The following is a 20,573-nucleotide window of genomic DNA, read 5'->3' as shown; positions in this document are numbered from 1 at the left end:
GCCGTTATATAAATGATGCGACAGGTTGGCAACATATTTTATACTTACCTAATTACCAAACATTTTTCTTTTCGATTCCTTTCTCAGGCCACAGCAGTAGGTAGTTAGGCGTGAGTTTTGTTAGTTTGACTAAAAATACAAATATACTTACTTTATTGCACCAAAATAAAAGAAAACACTACTAGTGCAACGAAGCGTGAAAAGCTCTGTCATTTAAGCGAGTACACATCAGTCATGCCTGTATTCTAATTATGTGGAGTTAAATGAAGCTGTTTGTTTATCCAGCATGCCCAAATTACTGTCTGCAAGCGTACATCAAATGGAGGAGTTTTATGTCTCGGTCGCGTTGCCAGCGGCACTTTGAGCGAGAGCGAGCGCCATCCGATCCACATGTTTCCTCGAATTAACGTCTGTTTTCTACGAACAAAACGACAGTCATAAAACACAGTATAGATTACTACATAAAACAATATTAACTGTTTGTTTGTAATAAAAAGGAGCACGCCTCGCCTGCAGAAAGGAAACTCGTATTGCGCCAACGGACATACCATTGAAGATTGAAAAATAAAATTTTATTAGCAGCGCATAGATATCTCTTTGATTCGAATTAATGTCTGACTGTGTTTCCTAATACTTATATAAAGAAATAACACTATTAAGATAGTTCTAATTATTTATAAGTAGGTATGGTATATATACGAGGTATATGGGTATATGCGACACACAACACTAATCTGTTAGAAATATCATCCTGGGAACACAACAGCTACTGCAAATAACACTCATCAGTGCCATCACAGAAACGGAGGGTGTTTCTCTTTGCGTTAGTAAATCCTACACTACATCTGTTGTTGGACATCTTTGTATACTACTTATTGGATTTGTAGCATTTAATTTAAATCGATTTCATTGTATTTCACACATTTTACTGCATATATCGGAGGCAACATTTAGTCACTTTGAATCTATATTCAATATATGATAGATGATTGTAAGTACTGTAAAGTAGGTACTTATATATCTTGTCCAGGGCTGTCTATTCCTGGGCACATTAGAATGATGAGGCCTCTATAAACTTGTCAAAAAAGACTAAGACCAAGTACCAGACTAAGTACATATTTTGTCAAAACAAGCAAAAAGAAGCAAGATTCTTAATTTATTCAACTGTTACATTGACTGTTACATTAATTTATCACAATATTTACCGGGACATAAATCGACGAAAGGGGATCTAGCAACCCCATCGATCGCGGGTCCCGGGAAAGTGGTGCCTGGTCTTTTCTTTGTATTTCCCATTATTAATATATACTAAAGTACTTAAACAACAAAGAATATCTGTATTAGATTTGATCTTGGTGGGTATCTTACTTACTTATTTATGTTTTCGCGGGACTTGTATGCTCCTTGTGTCAAAAACAACAAGTAGAGTGTAAAGCAACAAAATCGCAGTGCCGTCTGTCGCGCCACCATGCTGCAATATTAGTGCCTACAAGCTATCATCATATTTAGTTCCAGATACTTATAAAAAAATGATAGATTTCTAACGAATTCGTCTTTATACCAGCAAGACCTACTGTCTGATTAGATTATTCACGCAGCACGGGAAGGGGATCAATAAAAAATAATTAATGCAGGTATTGCAATCGGATGGGTCATAGCGATGATCCGCCACGTGCGGGATAATCCTGGCTAATTGCGAGCGCGCGCCTTGATCCCAAGCTCAGGTGCTCCCTCATTCGCCCACCCTCCCGCTCTCGAGGATCAGAATTATGGATAATCCCTCTCCTGCGAACGGGTATGGGATGGGATGCAATTTGCGCGTATCTCCCATGTTTTATTTAAATTCCTACCAAATAGTAGGTAGCTATCTCAAATAAGTCATGCAGTTGATGCAGTAAATAGTTCAGTTGGTTGAGATCCAAAGTACCTATCAAGTACATAATTTTATATTGTAAAAGGCGTGTAGATAGATAAGTATGTTTAGTTGAACATTGAAACATTACAAGTATGAGTCTTAACAATTGAGCGACATTAGTCTACCTTTATTTAGGCGACTTAATTTATGCCTAGCTTAACTAGTAAGTATGTGTACCATATTTTGTTTTCTATTTATGGACTTCAATAGCGTCATTAGCTGCAAGTTAGCTTTCAGCAACTTGGCGTCTCTGCCCACCCCGATACGGAATAACAGACATCAGTTGTGTTGTGTGCCGGAAGCCCGTGTTACTCTATGATTCGTGCCAAGTTATTTTCGCTCGCTGCATACATTAACTATTTTATAAAAATATGAATACTCTTACTACTAATCGACTCGTGTGATGCAGGCACACTATGACATCGATTAAATAATATCTCGTTTATCGACATGCTACTTTTTTTTTCTTCTGGCTTCCGCGGCTAGCGATGTGCCAATGACATGACATGCTACTGTGGACGACTCGTGTTGATCATACGAAAAACCGGTATTTCTACGAAACACCTCTATCCACGCAGTCTAGTGTTGACAGATTGAGATAAGAATATTCACCAGCAGCGCCGCTCTCAACCACAAAATTAAATTTGTTGAAACTAAATTATAATTTTGACGTTGAATTTATGTATTCATTCATTATATTTGTCATTATCCGTCATTTAATCTACGTGGAACGAATTTTGTCAATAGGCGCCGTATTGTTTAGTGATGTATGACATTTATGCTGACGTGTGATTGTTTAGCGATGACGGCCGATGACGACTGTGGTTATCAGCCGGCCTGGCAAAAATGTGACTGAAACTGTGTGATCGAGTGAAGTAATAATAATAATAGACATTTATTTCAGACACAATCCATCGATTTACAAAGATGCATAACATGCATATGTCTAATATCCATGAAATTAGAATACAAACAAATAAATAATACAATACAATAATAAAAAGATAAATAACAAAATTGCTTTAAAATAAAATATAAATATTCTAAAATAAAACAATCCTTTATAAATATAAATATTATTATTATTAGCCTGTATGATCCCACTGCTGAGCAAAGGCCTCCTCCATATCTTTCCAAGTATCCCGGTTCTGTGCGAGCTCTATCCAGTCTTTTCGATAACCGTCGAGATCATCTCGCCATCGTTTCCGAAATATAAATATGTAAAACTTTAAATCACAACATTTAGCCATAGTGCAATTCCTTGATAGCAACATTATTCGACCGATATAGAGAAGACATGAAGGAGGTAATCCTGTCTATTTGTGCTTATCCTCTCCAGTTTATCTCTGATTCACTCTATCTGAATTTTTTTGTATGCTTTCAATCTTTCGTAAAATATGTATGGAGTACCGTGTTTGCAAAAGTTCGCGACAGGACGTTGTTTTGCATCATTTTCCATACACCAAGAAAAGACTCAATAAGTAGTTGTAGTGTCTCGAAAACCAAATAAATTTAAAATAACCATAAATAAATAAGTACATCAAGAAGTGAACACAAAGAGCTTCGATTCGATTCGGTTGATGAAGTTGGTAATCCACCTCACAACTCACACGACAGAAGAATATTAAAATCTGTAGAATAATACTGATCCCGGTAACAAGACTTTATCTTTTGAACATCCAGCTCCTGTACAATAGGCCGCCTGGCGCGTAGTCCTTTGCTAAGAAAAAATCGATTAGGTATTTAAAAAAATCAACTGTCATGTATCATTAGAAACTTGTTAGAAACTAATCAAACAAAATGTAAGTACTAGAGCTGAGATGCTCGTCTAATACGTAGTATCTCTTATTAGTCTGTGGTTATTATCTTTGGCTATTATGATAAGACAAAATTACAAAAATAAATACGAATAGAGTATTTCTAATAAAATGTTGGCTCAAAAATTGTGTCAAGTATCTTCTTTTAGAAAGTCTTTTCCTCTAGTTCAACAAATTCGATGTACGAACTATATACAAGGTCAGGAACCAGAGCCTAAAATTAGGGAATATTTTTACTACATTGATCATCAAGGAATGGTAAGTAGATAGGTATACACATAAACTTTGACCTTATTTAAATATGTTTCATTTAAAGCTTGTTACGTTAGGATATCACAAAAATTGTGTACCTACTGTACTTGTATTGACTGTCTTATTTTTCTCAATTGCCTTAGCTAATTAGTATAATAATAATAAGTAATGTATATTTTCTTGTTTTGTTATTGAACAAACTATATTTTACTCGTCCCAATAACCACTTTCAGTTATATTTGGATGACTCAAAAATGAAAAACTTCACATCATGCTTCAAAGAGAAAAAGTTTCTACATTTCTTTTTCAAGAGAATAAGACAAAACAGAACTGGAAGATATTTAGAGTTTCCATTTATTTCTTTATGTGGAAAGGAAAGAAATTTTATCAGATGTGATGATGTGCCTATAGTTTATACACATGTTATAAACAAAAATGACAAAGATATGTTAAGTTATGGATATGCAGGAGACCTATTAACAACAGAATTTTTGCCACAAAAAATCTATATGTTACCAAAAACTGGAAGAGTGTACCATCCAGCTGAAGACAAGTATGGAGGTGTTGGACTAGTGAGGTCTAAACTTGCCCTAGAATTGAGTAGATATTTTGAATATGGAAATGGAGAGACCAAACCTCCAACACACTTTGAATGGAAAAATACCCTCCATAAACTAGACCAGAAGTGGTTCCATGAAAATGTTGCAAAACATAATATAAAAATCAGAAGTGATCCTGCTTAGTGTAATATATTTTATTAGATATTTGCATATAAATTATAGAAACAGTATAACATTTGTTCAACTTAAATTATAGTAATTAAATAATTTTAAATCAAACTTTTTAACTAGTTTTTATGTTAAACACTATATAACTATTGTGATGAAATATAATGTCTATATGTGATTACAACAATATAACAAACACCAACAAAGTTTTAAGGAAACCTTCTGTTCATTGATATTATCACAGGTGTCTAATATGGCGAAATAACTGTATAATACTTGAATTGATAAAAAAATAACAATAGTCCATATTCTTATGTGTTTTCTTCCTTGGAAAAAGGCTGATAGGATCCTGGTTGCACCCAAGAAATTCCCTGGACCATACCTTCGTTGGGCTTTGGAGGTTGCATCATTAGGTTTTTAGCAGAGTCATGTACTTCAGGGTCATATGGCTTGAAAGTAATATAATGTTTGTCTTCTGTAGGTGGGTCATCATACAGATGGTCAATACTTGTTATCACACATTCTCTTACTTTTTCCAGAAATAGCTTTCTGTTTGATTTATACCTGCAAATATAAGTATACAACATGAAGATAGCAGTATATAAATAAAAAATATTTAATTATTATTATATATTTTTTTACTTACGCAACTTTGGCTTCTATATTAGCCGGTACTTTGATATTTAAGTTGTGGAATATCCAGTGTAAATATTTCAATATTTGCCATATGTGGTTCATTTTTCTATCCCATTTTGGAAACACTTCACTAAGATTGAGGACACCTGTATTTGGGTCAACTGCTGGGTGGTAAAAATTTGATGTAAATGTCAACACCTGAAAAGGATAAACAAGATCAACATAATCCTATAGTGATTTAAATACTTAACATGTTCAAATGTCATTCATTTAACAACAGTGAGAGAGTTTTTACACAACACCCAATCTGAGTCTGTAAGTAATGGATAGTAGTAGACTTGATCTTAATTTGACAAAATAAGTAAAACTCAGTGGTTTGGTACTTACAGGAACTTCATCATCAGGGAATTTTTCAGGGAATTCCAGAGTGAATCTGAACACTCCACATTCATAAAACCCAGTTCGCACAAAAATAACACCGAACCACACTGCAACAATTAAATGTTTAGCAAACAAAACATCTCCATATGTCTCAGTTATAAAACATACAAGACGTACTTACAAAAAGAATTCTCGTATGAAGGTATCACGTAGATTCCTTGTAAATTCTCTGTTTGTAGCATGCGACTGGAACGGAGAAAGAACGAAATTAGATCGTAAAAGCCAGTAGTAACAAGTTTCAATAATCAAGTCTATACTACACTCACTATTCAGCCATGATAATATATTCCTGATGGAACATAGAATACAATTCTCTGATTTCTTTAACATTTCTGTTATTTTCGTCGGACATTTTCTTTACTTAAACTTTAACATCAATTATATTATTTTTGCTTTTCGTGGAAAAGACTTCAATAAGCGATCGATTATTGTTTTTTTTTTTTTAATTAGCCTAGATACACGGCCTATAAATGCTCTGGCTCGGACTCAGACCAGTGTTGCGTTGCCTACCGTTAAGTCACTATCGATAGTTTAAAAAAGACAATAGTGTCGCAGCTTGTCTTGTGACAATGAAATAATGAAGGACTTTCCGTACGTTCCTGAAAAACAATATAGATGGTGCTGTACATATTGATCAACACTAGATCGTAACGATAGTATTGTATTGTTAGTACACTGCAATACTTCTTCAAGAAGAAGAAGCAATACTATCGATAGTACACTATAGATTATCGATAGAATCATGACTGCATCGGATGCCCAAATCCGCCGTACCTGCCATCTCGAGCCCCGATGGATTGGCAAGTAAAAAAGTAAATAAAAAAAAGTAAACGCTGTACAGAAAAATAGACCTTATTGTTTATCGTTATGTTTGTAATTTGCGTAGGTACTAAACTAATTCAGAAAAGATTAACCTTGGATTAACCCAAAATTGACCCAAAACCATATTTTTCTACTTGCATTCTTTTCATTCGTTCATTAGTCATTCAACGTCAAAAATTTGGTTAAAAGCTGTCAAACAATCACCTGTGAAATATCAGTAAAAACAATAGAATTTTGTAAAAATTACACGTAACATAAATTAAAAGTAAACTTCTGGCTTTATTTTCTTGTCATTGATCTTCGGAAAGTGTGCTAATATATGGCCTATGAAATCTGAATAAAACCATCACGTCGATATTTTACAAGGTTACGAACCCCATACAAGGAATGGAAACATATTAACCAGTTTACAATGGAAACTGTGCGAAGATCATGGAAGCTGCGTAAGTATTCTTACAAAAATAGTAAGCTAAGTGTCTCTGAAAAATCCTAACTCAAATCTTATTTATTATACATTGGTGACATTTTCAGAGGAATTCGTCGCCCACAAGGCAAATGTCAACTGCCTGGCGATGGGACACAAATCCAATCAAGTCTTGGCCACGGGGGGTGACGATAAAAAAGTTAATCTTTGGGCTATTGGCAGACAAAGCTGTTTAATGGTTTGTATATACCTATCTGGTTTCAATTCCTTTGGTGTTGTAACTATAACTTTGTTAAAAAAAGTTAAGTTGTAGGTCCCCTGGCTTAAAAAATAATAAAAGCTTTTTAACCAATTACAAATGAAGTCTTAACTGTGTAATATCCTATAAAATGAGGACTATCAATCCTTGCATAATTTTCTGATGTTCATAATATTTTCATAATTAGTTTGTAACTGTTTAAAATTCACAGAGTCTCAGTGGTCACACAACACCAGTTGAATGTGTATGTTTTGGTCACTCTGAGGACTTGGTCTGTGCTGGCTCACAGACAGGTGCACTGAAAATCTGGGACCTAGAAGCAGCAAAACTGTTAAGAACGTTCACTGGACATAAGGGTGCAATCAAGTGTATGGACTTCCATCCTTATGGTGATTATTTAACAACAGGGTCATGTGACAGCACCATTAAATTATGGGATACAAGAAAGAAAGGATGTATAGTGACTTATTCAAGTCACCGCCTAGCAGTGAACAGTCTCCAATTTAGTCCAGATGGACAGTGGATTGCCTCAGCATGTGAAGATGGTGAGAAACTATTGTGTATGCTGTGTAATTTATAAGAAATTAGTTCAAAACTATTACCAGTCTAAGTCTAACAATAACCAGTCTTTGAAAGCTTTCAAACAGTTATAAAATTCTATTAGACATTTAATTATAACCATAATGTCATCCTGTCTGTTGCCTATTTCTAATTGTATTATTACAAGTTATTCTAAATTATTTGAAATACAACATACTGTAATCAAAACTGAAGCAAAACTATGGACTGCATATAACTAATGATATGCTTTATCATTAGTGGTATAATAGAATAACCTAACCTTTATAATAACATCAAATATAATGTAGTAAATCAATAGGTTAATGTTTTGTTCTGTTATAATATTTTACAAAAGTCCCATTGTATTTGAGGTCTAGAATAGCTGTGTAATAAGTAATGTATAAAAACATATAATAATTTCCATCTAGGTCTAGTGAAAGTGTGGGATGTGCGTGTGGGCAAAGTCCTTCATGAGTTTGTTGAACACTCAGCTCCGGTTACATGTGTAAAGTTCCACCCTCATGAGTTCCTATTGGCTAGTTGTGGTGCCGACAGAACTGTCAACTTCTGGGATATGGAAAAGTTCCAGCTAGTCTCCAAGTTTGAAAAGGAGAATGCTTCTATAAGGTAAGTCTGATCTTATATTGTCACTCCACTTGTAGTTATTGTAAAGCTCTAATAGGCATAAAAGTGAATTTAATTGTTTTACATAAAATAATTTACATAAAGTATATCTTTTTATTTTATCAATACCCTTGGGCACACAAAAATCTAGTGAAGTAGCCTGTTCCTATTGTATACTTTGGCATATCCCATCATTTTGTATATTTACCATATCCTCCTAAGGCCCGGATTTCCAGACACAATAGTTAAACAATGGGATTAGTACTACTAGTAGGGCCATGGGCTTTAGGAGGATATTTGTGGCAGTGAACTAATAGTCAAATTTTATACATCAACGACTTACATTGGACAAAAAGATTGTAATGATTAAAAGAAACATCCTCAGGTTCAGTAAAAAAACTAGTGTTCATTTGCCTACTTATTTTTGTGTAGTTTTATACAATAAACTTAATTAAAAATTTGTAACTACAGACACATGCAGTTCAGTGATGATGGTGCCTCGTTGCTCGGGTGTGGCAAGGACGGGCTGCATGTGATCGGCTGGGAGCCAGCGCGAGTGCTGGACGCCGAACACGGTCACTGGGGCTTGATCCACGACATCACTGTTGCACAGACGCAACTTGTAAGTTGTAGCTTCTAACTTTATAGCACCTCATGTAAATTCTCTTAGAAATTGGCGCTTTTCAAGGGATATTTATTAAGAAACAAAGTACACGGTTTTGTAGCAATGTTATATAAGTAGATTTAAAATCTCTCTTGAAGTGTAAAAAAAATGTCTTACACATTTTGTCTGCATGTGGATGGTATCAAAGGTTTATTGTTAAAGGGCTACTAGATCCTTTAATAGCTAAGGGTTTGGTGGATGTTTGAAATGACATCATCGCGCGCTAGTAGTAATGCTCGCTTTCCCCCCGACAGGGACGCCGAAAGTGTGGCATCTCCCTTACATTTCAGTACATTACAACTACTTACGCCGGCAATGTCGCGAGAGTTTCAGTAGTAGTCCGTTATTAAACTGTTTCTGTTTATTCCCTTTCAGATAGCGGGATCGTTCCATTCAACATACGTAGTATTATCAGTAGTAGATCTCAGTAAAGTTCACCCGTTCGGTGGGCCGCCACCGGTCGCGCCGACCGTTATCATTGATCTCTCACCCTTCCAAAAAGGGCACACAGTTAGAAAAAGTTTTTCAAAAGAAAAGCCACCCAAAGAAGGTAAAGTTGGGAAACATTGGATTTGTACTAAAAGCCTAAAATAAATGCGACTTCGCGGTGATACAGTAGCGTGACACGTGAAAGCGTGTTTATGTTCAAAGTATTATAAAACACTTTATTTGCATCATGTCTGTATCACTACCAAAGTTGCCACACATAAAGGCCCTATGTTATAAATTAAGTATACTAATCTTATAACATTATTTCAGTAATGCATAGACCAACACTTCTCGATGATAAAACAATTGAAGAGTCGGCATCAGGAACAGAAGCGGACGAGGAGTCAGGTGCTGTTATATCCAATTTTAAAGATTACTCTGAAATATTTCGTCCTTCTAGAGCATGTGAGTAGATGTCTGTAGTGTAGTACTTAGTTGCTATAAGCTATGTGTTGTCTTACGAACCATTTCGCCTGTTTCAGTAAATCGCACCCCTCCCCCCACCACTAGTCTGTCTTCTGAAGATTATTCAATAACAGGTACATAATAGTTATCATGTGATTATAGAAAATTAATTAACATGTCGCTAACCTAACCTAACCATCATCTATTATGGAATTGCAGTAGGAATATAAGCATAATAAAATAACAAACATAATTGTTGCTTTTCTTTTTGAAAATTTTGATTAAAGTTGGTCATCATACATCTCATTTTATACCAAAATCTGCTTGTTAAAGTTAAAAAACTATATTTCTTAGGTCCCGTTGAAGAATTATTGAAAATAGAGCCAGACGTTAGTACATCTCTCCGCGACTTGATGATAGACGAGCCCCCGCCGGCGCCGCTCACGCGGCCGCTGCCGCAGCCCTCCCCGCCGCAGAGACAACGACCCGACACTTACTCACGCATACCCACCTATACTAACACACTCATGGACAAGAAACCTGAAGTCTTCCACCGTAAGTTACAAATGCTTGGCCATAGGATGCTTAGTTTTGTCCACATTTGCTTTGTTGTAGCGTTATGGAAGCAACGGGAATTTTAAACCAACACTCACTGTTAACTTGTCGCAACGCCATAGACTAATAAACATAGACTCCACTTAATTAGGGTTACACAAAAAGCTTTTAATTTTTAAAATATCGTACTCTAAAAAACTTTTGTGTACTCCCTAGCTAAAGTAATAAAAAAAAAATTAGTAATCTTTTTACTCATTTATAAAAATAGCAAGCTGAGGAATTTAGGATGCATTAATATTTTCGATTGGCCGCTGGTCAACAGCTTGCTTATGTGTTATATTATTATCGCAAGTGTTCGTCAACAGCTAATTTGTGTAACTCAGGGGTGGTGGACAATAAAGAGGATAACAAATTCAGTGCGTCGTCGACGTCCGCTATAAGAGACTACGCCGTGTGCCAAGTCAATACGCTTAACCGGCATAACTCATATAAAGAAACTAAATCCAACCCAGAAGTCGGTAAGTTTACACATTTGCTTTCATTTTTGTAACCATACCTTCCATATACATTAATCAATCACATTCAATGCTTCGAATATTTTGTGCTTTTAAACGTTATTATACTCATGTACTATATCTGTGTATGGTTTATTGGTTTTTATTTATTTAATGTATATATTGGAATACGGAATATAAAAACGAAACTATACATAAAAAAATACCCATAAACTAAGTTCATAATCCATGTGTTAATGTAGCAGTAAAATAAAACATTCTAAATTAATTTTCAGCAAATTCCGGCCTTCGGCAAAGTAACAGTGAAATGTCTCTAGGGCCAGGATCTCTGGGGCCGCGGTCACTTTCATTTACCAGATCTCCCAGTGAAACTTCAAGGTAACCAGATGTATTTTATTACTGAAGGGCTCTGAAGGGAGAGGTCGACAAGGCGTCTTCTCTCTGCGTTCTGTTATTGGTCCATTCTGTTCCTCTTCTCCGCTTTGGTGGACACCCACCTTAAATCTTGGATTTTGTTTCATTTCAGAAGAAGAGTGGACAGCGTAAGTAGAGATCCAGTACCCGTGGCGAGTGTGACACGCAACGAGGAGCCCGAACGGGAACCAGAGCCCGAGTTCGTGCCCTTCGCCACCGATCGGCCTGTCGGACTCGATCTTGATGAATTTTTGCCGGTAAGTAAAAAAGCACACTATTTCTTTTTAATAAATTTCGCTGCCCTGTCCCGACAGTACCCTTTTAGGGTGAATTTCCACTAAAGCGGAATCGACCAAGCATACGAAAGATGCTCTCCCTCATGGTGATGGTCGATTCCTGCACTCCGCTTCAGTAGAAACTAGAAACCTAACCTAAAAGGTACTCTGTTCTACGTATGTTCGGGGTAATCTCACTAAGACTAAAATGAATGAATGAGTATGAGGTTTGCACGCGTTGCAGCGCGGCGCGGGCGCGGGCGGCGCGCGGCGCGGCGCACGCGGCGGCGGCGCGGAGCCCAGCGAGCAGGAGGTGCTGGGCGTCATGATGCGCGGCCACGAGTCCATGATGGCCGTGCTCACCGCCCGCCAGCGCGCGCTTCAGGTGACATACGGGTTTTTTCAATTTATATTTGCCTACTTGATTCCAGACTAAAAAACAATAAACTTAACAGCTACCTCCTATATGACCATTGATAACATCTTTTCGAGGTTGAAACACTGTCATAGCATATGGCCTACCAATTATCAGCTGTCTCAGCAGATTTACACTTTTACCTTTGTTCGCCTGCACTTTATAACGACATCAAAAGTTTAAAATGTAAGAACAGCCAAAATAATTGTGTTATACTTTTATTCAACTAAAATGACAAAAATCCCTTTCAGATATTCCATTCAGTAAGGATAAACAAGACATTAAAATCAGCTTTAGAATCTGTGATTGCTCTGGAAGACAACTCTGTTCTTGTTGACATCCTCAATGTGATGGCACATAAACCGTAAGTTTTCTATCAATTATATTACAATATATTTGAATGATCATAACTTGTGTAAACATAAGTATTGTTTATTACAGATCTTTATGGAACTTGGACATATGCCTATTGATGCTACCTAAAATATATGAGTTATTGCAAAGCAAATATGAATCGTAAGTAATATTAATGACAGATTGTTGAAATCCTGTAGGCCTTATTTTGTTAAAATAAATATTATTAAAATATTTCTTACAGATACATGCAGTGTGGGTGCAATGCTTTGAGGCTAATAGTGCGCAACTTTTCGTCTGTAGTACGCGCGAATGTAAGCGCGCCGGTGCGAACTCTTGGTGTGGATATACCGCGTGAAGAACGCTATGCGAAGTGTATGCAAATTCACCAGTTGTTACTTGACGTGCGTGCTTTTTTACTCAAGAGGCAGACCTTACAAGGGCGACTCGGCGCCGCATTCCGCGACCTGCACACACTCATGCAACAGGGCCTAGACTGACACAGACCTAACCTCTAATGACAATCACAGTAAAAGCATGATAAGATAAGACAAATGATTTATAGAATAAACACTCATCACCATCACTAAAAGTATGAAGAAAAATTAGGTATGTATTTAATACAAAATAAAATATGTAGAATGGAATATGTTAGGTCTTATGTATTAATTAATTACTATGAGAAGCCTATGTGGTGCAATTCTATGCTTCAATTCTTCACACTTTGGGAATTCAAATATTACCTTCATTATGTAAATAACAAATTATACTTATAACTGCCATTTCAAAGGTCTATATGCCTAAAAAGATCTAATCTGTTTGTATTTAATTTTGTATATTTTATACAGTGAAAAAAACCTATCATGTTAATATTTGTAGTTATTAATTGTGTTCTAGTAATAAATCAATTGACAAGAGAAATTGATTATGTGTTAAATACTGAAATCATCTTGTACAAGCATTTATAAAGGCTGGATACTTAATTTCTTCCATAATTTTTCATTATTCAGTAAGTTAGAATCTCTCAATATTGAAAAAAAAAGAATGCCATCTTGTGCCTTTGGATTAATTTATTTCTATGTATATTTATAGTCATTTCAGTATTGTAATCATGTATTAAGCTATAAATAAAAGGACTTAAACATTAGACTGACAATGTAACAAATAATTAACAGTTTGTTCTATTATGTTAAGCAAACTAAAACATTACTGTAAATTACTTTGTAAGAAAGATGTAAGTATTTGAATGTTCAGAACATAAATAAATTACTTAAAAACATACTGAAATTTTACTTGGCATAGTTATTTTTAAGTAGTATTTTTATATACACATCATATAAAAAATCATAATTAAAAAAATAACTATGTAAAACTAGTCAAACTAACACATTACATTATTTACAGTCTTATGCTTGATTTTGCTAGTTCCTATTATATTTCTTCTTTTTGACTCCAGCATTGCTGGGGCTGTCATAACCTCGTTTCCTTTTGTTGAATGCTTCCATTTTCTTGGCTAGTATTTCGTCTGACACGTCTTTACCCATGTCGCCTTTGACCGCTTCTTCGATTTTTCCCTGCTCCAACTCCATAAGCCGTTCAATTTCTGGGTTCATGCCTTTAAAAGATAACCTTCCTTCCATCAAGTCTTCACAAAATATAAAGCTTGATTCAGATATAAAGTTGCCAGAAGCGTGGCGCATTTCACTTGTAATAATATTAGAGTATAGACTGTCGTGATCATGAGTATTTTGTAACTCCTTTTCTATCCTTTCCTTTGTTTTTTTCATAAATTTCATATCCAGCACGGACTTGGGCAAATGAGGTTTCTTGGTAATTGATGCCATTTTTGAAGAATATTGTCTGTCTGTACCCTTGATAAAGTAACAGAACTATTGTTGAATACAATTATAGTGTAAGTTTAAACGAAATTATGATACTCTTCCATTTATAACAAATAAGAAACAGCGTAACTTATTTAGGCCCACATGTTGACAGAAACTATTTAGATGGCTGTCACTGTCAATTTTTTTTTGTTTTGGTTTTCCCGAAGCAACCGAAGGGTAAGGCAAAGGGAACTATGCCCATACAGCCATGTCTTACGTATTTTTTTTTCTTGATGATTGATGAAATGATGAAACCTAAGCCCCCACCCTCGGAGTAGACTCCTACTCCGAACCCCAAACGAATTAATTCAAAAGTCCGCATAAACTTTCGAGTTATGAAGCGGTTTCTTGGCACGAAGCGAAAATAGGCAGATACACTTTGTTTATTGAATACTCCGATATAATAACACTCGCGAATGTCTTCTGACTAACTTAATGATCTGATAAAATTGAATGAAATCATTAACCACAAAACACCACTTCGTATTATTCAATGAAAAGTCAGATAAAATGTGATTCCTTTTTTTTTCACTTTCACAAGCCTGCAACAACCAAACACACAATAAAACCAGGCCAAAACCTGCCACGAAAAAAAAAACATTAAAAAACCGTCAACTTTTCTAGAGCGTAAATCGTAAATTAAAACCGACACTTCAATTTTTATTAGGTACAGCTCTAGTATCTATAAATGTCACTTTGAAGTTTTGACTTTGAAATTGAAATATTGCGGCTTTTTGGCGGGAAACGGGAACGGGACAGTTGCTTTCTTCATTGAATGATCTAAATAATTAATACGAAGTGGTGTTTTGTGGTTGATGATCGCATTAAGTTAGTCGGAAGACATTCGCGAGTGTTATTATATTGGAGTATTCAATAAACAAAGTGTATCTGCCTATTTTCGCTTCGTGTCAAGAAGCCGCTTCATAACTCGAAAGTTTATGCGGACTTTCGAGTTAATTCGTTTGGGGTTCGGAGTAGGAGTCTACTCCGAGGGTGGGGGCTTAGGTTTCATCATCATCACCTTTCATCATTCATCAAGAAAAAAAATACGTAAGACATGGCTGTATGGGCATAGTTCCCTTTGCCTTACCCTTCGGGGAAAACCAAAACAAAAAAAAAAAAAAAAATTGAAATAGCGATGGGTCGTTATCGGTTTTTGAGATAACGTAACGTAAGCGTTATGTGATTTCCAATAACTAGTTTCTTAACTAGTGATTTTTATAACTAGTTATTTTCACAACGTTCTGAAGCAAACGTGATAATTGTAACGTAAAATCGTTTGGTTAGGTAGCAGTATAACTTAATTCTTCTTCAGTCGTTTTCATCTTGTCATTACGAATATTGTAAAACCAGTGATTTTGCGTGAGTAGTGAAAGTAGCCAAACATCGACGCTATGCCTTAAACATAAGAGTGAATTCGATTTAACTTTATGGCGTTGTGATTAAAAGAGTTATTGAAGACTGATGCCTATTTCGATCGTTTAAATGGCGTTATGAATATCACTAGTTTTTGTTGTAGTGGAAAACGAGTGATCACTGTTCGAGCTCGTAACTGCATATATAACCAGTTATGGTTAATAACGCCCATCGCTAAATTGAAATATTGCGAGGATTGTGAGCGTGCGATTATAACCTCATGTTATTATTTACGAAGAAAATTTTGTGTTAGTGGAATGTTGTAACAAGATTAAATATTTGCAAAAATGCAGGTGTCTGAAGTAGATAACGTTAAAATTTATAACCTTAGTGCGGGAAAATCTTTACCTGATGTAAGTTAAATTATAAACTTATAAAACATTTTATCATACTTTGTACATACTTCAATAATAACTAAAATTTTTATGGGTACTGTTTGTTTAACTTACATATTATTTAATTACAGTGGTTATCAGAACGGAAAAAACGGGCAATATTAAAGAAAAATGTTGATTTACGAAGAAGAATTGAACTCGTCCAGGAGTTTGACATGCCAGGCGTCAGTACTAGCCTACGCGTGTCTAAGGATGGGCAGTACATCATGGCTACAGGAATTTACAAACCTAGGGTCAAATGTTTCGATGTTAACAACTTATCTCTGAAGTTTGAAAGATGCTTAGATTCTGAAGTTGTTACATTTGAAATATTGAGTGATGATTATACAAAGGTATTTTAAACATTTTATTATTTATGTGTGAACTGAGATATATAATTTTTTATCTATGATTTAAATATACTATAATTCATTTCTCTAAGGTCTAAAACATACTTTTCATTTCCAGATGGTATTTTTACAATGTGATCGTTATGTAGAATTCCACGTTGGTCACGGAAGACATTACCGTTTGAGGGTGCCTCGGTTCGGAAGAGATATAGCATATCACAAGCCATCATGTGATCTTTTTGTTGTTGGAGCTTCATCAGTAAGTATTAACAACTTAAAAATAATATTGTTAATTTGCCTTAATGTATTGTATTTTTAAATTAATATTTTTCTTTTTATTACAGGAAGTTTACAGATTAAATTTAGAACTGGGTCAGTTTTTAGCACCTTATGTGACGAAAGCTTCTGAAATAAATTGCTGCAGCGTGAGTGAAGACCACGGGCTACTAATACTAGGCACAGAGGGTGGACATGTGGAGGCTTGGGACCCTAGAACTAAATCCAGACAGGGCATTCTGGACTGTGCCCTGCATTGCACAGAGTCTGAATACAAGTGAGCAAGAGAATAATTAATATAAAGTGATTACCAACTTTGGAAGGAACTAGCCGAAAGCTTACCTATTTGTATTGTTTTTCTTTGTATTATCCTTTTATATACAGTATTGTATTATAGTATAGGTATAAAGCGAAGGCTGGTGGTAGGGCTGGCAGAGGAAGACCTGGGAGGATGTGCATTGACCAAATTGGAGATATCCTTAAAAAAGGTTCAGTACGCTACTGTGACCTGGCATGAGTGTATGAGACAATTGATGAATGTGGAGGAAGCAAGAGAAGTGTGTCAGGATCAAAGCAAATGGAATTCTATAGTCTCTGCTTAGTCCGGTGGGAAATAGGAGTGAGTTTATGTATGTACAATATTGTATTTGTACACAAATAAACTAGATTTTAGAATTGAATTTTAAAATAATAGCATACAAATTGTTATTAGAATTCATCCCCTCCCTTGTACTAGGACATTCTAATTTTATTTATGTAAAATTCTACAGTGCTACTGATTTATTTCAGAAATGATAGTCTTCCTGCAATAACCACCCTAAAGTTCGATGGGCCTCTTAGAATGGGGGTTGGCACATCTACAGGACACATCCTACTGTATGATATTAGATCAAGTAAGCCATTGTTAGTCAAAGATCACATGAATGAGGTCCCAATCAGGAAGTTAGAGTTCCATAAACAAATGGACTATGTTTACTCCATGGATGCCAGTGTAGTCAAGATATGGAATAAAAATACTGTAAGAAAACATTGTATTTTTTTTTTATTATTGTTTTGGGTTTTTTTAAGGCACCTTCTCTTACTCTAATACATATTATTTAAATATAGAATATACCAAATAACCAATGCAGGTTGCCAATAAATCATCTTTGGATGCCACTAGATCCAGCAATGTTCATTTCTTTATGGCTTTCTACATCTAACACCGACATTTATATTTACAGGGAAAGCAATACACCAGTATAGAGTCATCAGTGGATTTCAATGACTTGTGTGTCATTCCAAATACGGGATTGACTATGATGGCTGTTGAAGACCAGAAGATGCAAATATATTACATTCCATCATTGGGTCAGTATTCCTTTCTGGTTTGACTGCTCTGGTGGAATGGTTTTTTGTGTCTACAATAATATTCTTTAGGCCGATTACTTTTCGCATTGTTGTACTCTTATTTGCGCCAAATTATTATATCTATATAATAAAACCATACGTTGACAGGTCCTGCTCCGAGATGGTGCGCGTTCTTAGACAACCTTACTGAAGAATTGGAGAGTTCAGCTTCTATGACAGTATATGATGACTACAAGTTTATAACGAAACAAGAACTGGAGTCGCTTGGTTTGGATCACTTACTGGGTACAAACCTGTTACGAGCATATATGCATGGGTAAGTAAATATACTAGACCAGGGGTCCCCAAACTTGAAATATAACTGAACAGCCACCAAAACTCCTTTTACTTTATGGAATCTCACATCATATGATTACATAATTACTAAAGACAATAAACTGTAATTGCTTTAAAGTTCGGTATTATGACCAACACTAATTTTACGGAGTGCCCGCAGCGATAAAATATACCCACGTAATAGCAGGCGCCGCTCCTATTGGTCTAAGCCCTTGAATATAAATCGCGGCGCGGTTAGCGTGCCGCGCGGGCTGGTGATTTTTCCATGGAAACCCTAGGTTCACACTTCAGGAATTGAGTATTAGAGTAGGTACTAGACATAGGTGCATTATCAACTCGCGGAATTGGGCTACAAAAAGCCACAATTCGTAGGAAAACCAATTGCAACCACTTTTGGTAGGTATTGGCTTAAAAATATATAAAGGAACTCGAAAAATTTACAATACATTTTCTTACACTTCTCACAAGAATAACATTTACAAACGGCTATACAAATAGCTATTAAATATTAAGATAAGCTGCTTCTAACATACATTACTTTTACAGATACTTCGTAGACGTACGGTTGTATAAGCGCGCCAAATCCATAGCGGATCCATTTGCTTTCGATGAGTATAAGAAGCGGAAAATACGAGAAAAGATTGAACTGGAAAGACCTTCGAGACTTAGAGTGGATGATAATTTGCCTAAAGTCAATCGCGACCTTGCTTCCAAGCTCATGGATGATGGAGGCAAGAAGAAGAAGGAATCTGCTAATCTTCTCAAAGATGATCGGTTTAAGGTAAATTATAAGTCTGCTGTCCAATAAATACATACTTTTCGCGAAAGTGACATTTGGTGATTATTTTCGTCTGCTAAATTCCTATTTAGCTATACTAATAGTTTTAACCGTTATTTTGAAATACTGGATGTGTAGTGTAGCATTAGCAACGTAATGACGCATTTTTCTTCTGACAATATGCTCATTCTTAATACATTACAGGCTCTATTTGAAAACCCTGACTTTGAAGTGGACAAATCAGCTGAAGAATACCGCCTACTCAATCCGGTTCTATCCAGGCTGGATAAAAGCAAAATCAAAGCTCGGAAAGAAGCAGAACCAGAAACCATGGAGGTAAGTTTATTTTTATAGAGCATGAAGTAATTGCAATGTTACTGGTAAGCGGTCGCGCATTTGTAGTCAAAGACTACTAGACACGTATAGTGTTGTCTGTATCGTAGATTAGTCGGTTCGTCTATAGTGTACAATGGAAATATTAGTTACGTGCAATAGCCAGTAATTTTGGAACTCAGAAATCAGAAACATTTATTTGGTGTAGGTCTATATAATTTGCGATCACCCGGTTATTGTTACGTTCCGTAACGATTTGCCAATGTTAACGATTTTAATTGTTGTATTCTCAGATTGAAGAAGCGGAAGAAAAGGATTCTGATGCGGAGCTGTATGCCTCGAGTGTAGATGAGAGCTCGGACGAAGACCGTTCCTGGGTGAAAGAAGTCAAGAAACAACATAAGATGATCCGACACAAGAAGCAAGACGTGGAAGAACAGGAATCAGATAACCATGAACAAGTTTACGAATTCAGTAAAGCGCCAAAATCAAACAATATCAAGAGCATAACGAAAGTAAGCAAGGCCAGTTTAGGGGATCGTTTGCAAAAAGAAGGATTCAGTACTACGGTAACTGGTACAGGAGGCAATAGGGAAATGAAATTCTATATGAAAGGGAAGAAGTCGGAATCAGACAGTCGCAAGAAGATGCAAAAACATTACCAAGAGAGGAAACAGATCGTTAGAAGAACAGGATTTTTGTCCAAGAAGAGACTTCCTAAGATGTAGCCTAGTTTAATTTATAATTTAAAAATATTTTTATTCGTGAAATAAGAACATAGTGTACATGTATAAGCTTTCGTTTAAAAAATACATGCAGACGAAAAAAACATCACTGACTTATTAATTAAACGTCCACTCAAACTCGTAAACAGTCATTATTTATCGCTCCGGTCGGGGTTATCAATGGTGC

At 35.7% G+C, this 20,573-nt stretch overlaps 5 protein-coding genes across 8 annotated transcripts; 3 read left to right on the top strand and 2 right to left on the bottom strand.

The window, feature by feature from the left end:
* Nucleotides 1-3,729: 3,729 nt before the first annotated feature.
* On the top strand, nucleotides 3,730-5,023 carry LOC126371232 (UPF0598 protein CG30010). The gene is made up of 2 exons (XM_050016504.1): nucleotides 3,730-3,990; nucleotides 4,218-5,023. The coding sequence occupies exons 1-2, from the start codon at nucleotides 3,844-3,846 to the stop codon at nucleotides 4,725-4,727; spliced, it is 657 nt and encodes a 218-aa protein (XP_049872461.1). The 5' UTR covers nucleotides 3,730-3,843; the 3' UTR covers nucleotides 4,728-5,023.
* LOC126371223 (protein crossbronx homolog) lies at nucleotides 4,715-6,240 on the bottom strand. The gene is made up of 5 exons (XM_050016492.1): nucleotides 6,056-6,240; nucleotides 5,911-5,975; nucleotides 5,736-5,836; nucleotides 5,359-5,546; nucleotides 4,715-5,276 (listed from the first exon to the last, which is right to left on the bottom strand). The coding sequence occupies exons 1-5, from the start codon at nucleotides 6,139-6,141 to the stop codon at nucleotides 5,024-5,026; spliced, it is 693 nt and encodes a 230-aa protein (XP_049872449.1). The 5' UTR covers nucleotides 6,142-6,240; the 3' UTR covers nucleotides 4,715-5,023.
* A 238-nt stretch (nucleotides 6,241-6,478) lies between these two features.
* On the top strand, nucleotides 6,479-13,844 carry LOC126368060 (katanin p80 WD40 repeat-containing subunit B1). Of its 4 annotated transcripts, none has more exons than XM_050011955.1 (16): nucleotides 6,479-7,054; nucleotides 7,143-7,273; nucleotides 7,506-7,839; nucleotides 8,284-8,482; nucleotides 8,951-9,101; nucleotides 9,519-9,693; nucleotides 9,903-9,980; nucleotides 10,115-10,171; nucleotides 10,392-10,592; nucleotides 10,958-11,110; nucleotides 11,383-11,485; nucleotides 11,634-11,778; nucleotides 12,041-12,181; nucleotides 12,463-12,575; nucleotides 12,653-12,727; nucleotides 12,810-13,844. In XM_050011955.1, exons 1-16 carry the CDS (start codon nucleotides 7,024-7,026, stop codon nucleotides 13,063-13,065), a joined length of 2,343 nt encoding a protein of 780 aa, XP_049867912.1. In that variant the 5' UTR covers nucleotides 6,479-7,023; the 3' UTR covers nucleotides 13,066-13,844. The 4 variants fall into 4 exon arrangements, with proteins under 4 accessions (XP_049867912.1, XP_049867895.1, XP_049867919.1 ...); XM_050011938.1 differs by having other exon boundaries at nucleotides 6,481-7,054; nucleotides 9,903-10,037; XM_050011945.1 differs by having other exon boundaries at nucleotides 6,485-7,054; nucleotides 9,903-10,037; nucleotides 10,976-11,110.
* A 142-nt stretch (nucleotides 13,845-13,986) lies between these two features.
* Nucleotides 13,987-14,409, bottom strand: LOC126367160 (M-phase phosphoprotein 6). Its single transcript, XM_050010576.1, has one exon. The coding sequence runs from the start codon at nucleotides 14,407-14,409 to the stop codon at nucleotides 13,987-13,989; it is 423 nt and encodes a 140-aa protein (XP_049866533.1).
* Nucleotides 14,410-15,766: 1,357 nt separating this feature from the next.
* Nucleotides 15,767-20,492, top strand: LOC126368019 (nucleolar protein 10). Its single transcript, XM_050011869.1, has 10 exons — nucleotides 15,767-16,217; nucleotides 16,331-16,591; nucleotides 16,707-16,847; nucleotides 16,933-17,141; nucleotides 17,654-17,882; nucleotides 18,088-18,214; nucleotides 18,362-18,530; nucleotides 19,097-19,331; nucleotides 19,533-19,664; nucleotides 19,955-20,492. The coding sequence occupies exons 1-10, from the start codon at nucleotides 16,152-16,154 to the stop codon at nucleotides 20,387-20,389; spliced, it is 2,004 nt and encodes a 667-aa protein (XP_049867826.1). The 5' UTR covers nucleotides 15,767-16,151; the 3' UTR covers nucleotides 20,390-20,492.
* The last annotated feature ends 81 nt before the right edge of the window (nucleotides 20,493-20,573 follow it).

Source organism: Pectinophora gossypiella, chromosome 1 (assembly GCF_024362695.1).
Source record: "Pectinophora gossypiella chromosome 1, ilPecGoss1.1, whole genome shotgun sequence".
NCBI lineage: Eukaryota > Metazoa > Arthropoda > Insecta > Lepidoptera > Gelechiidae > Pectinophora > Pectinophora gossypiella.
This window is presented reverse-complemented; position numbering and strand designations above follow the sequence as displayed.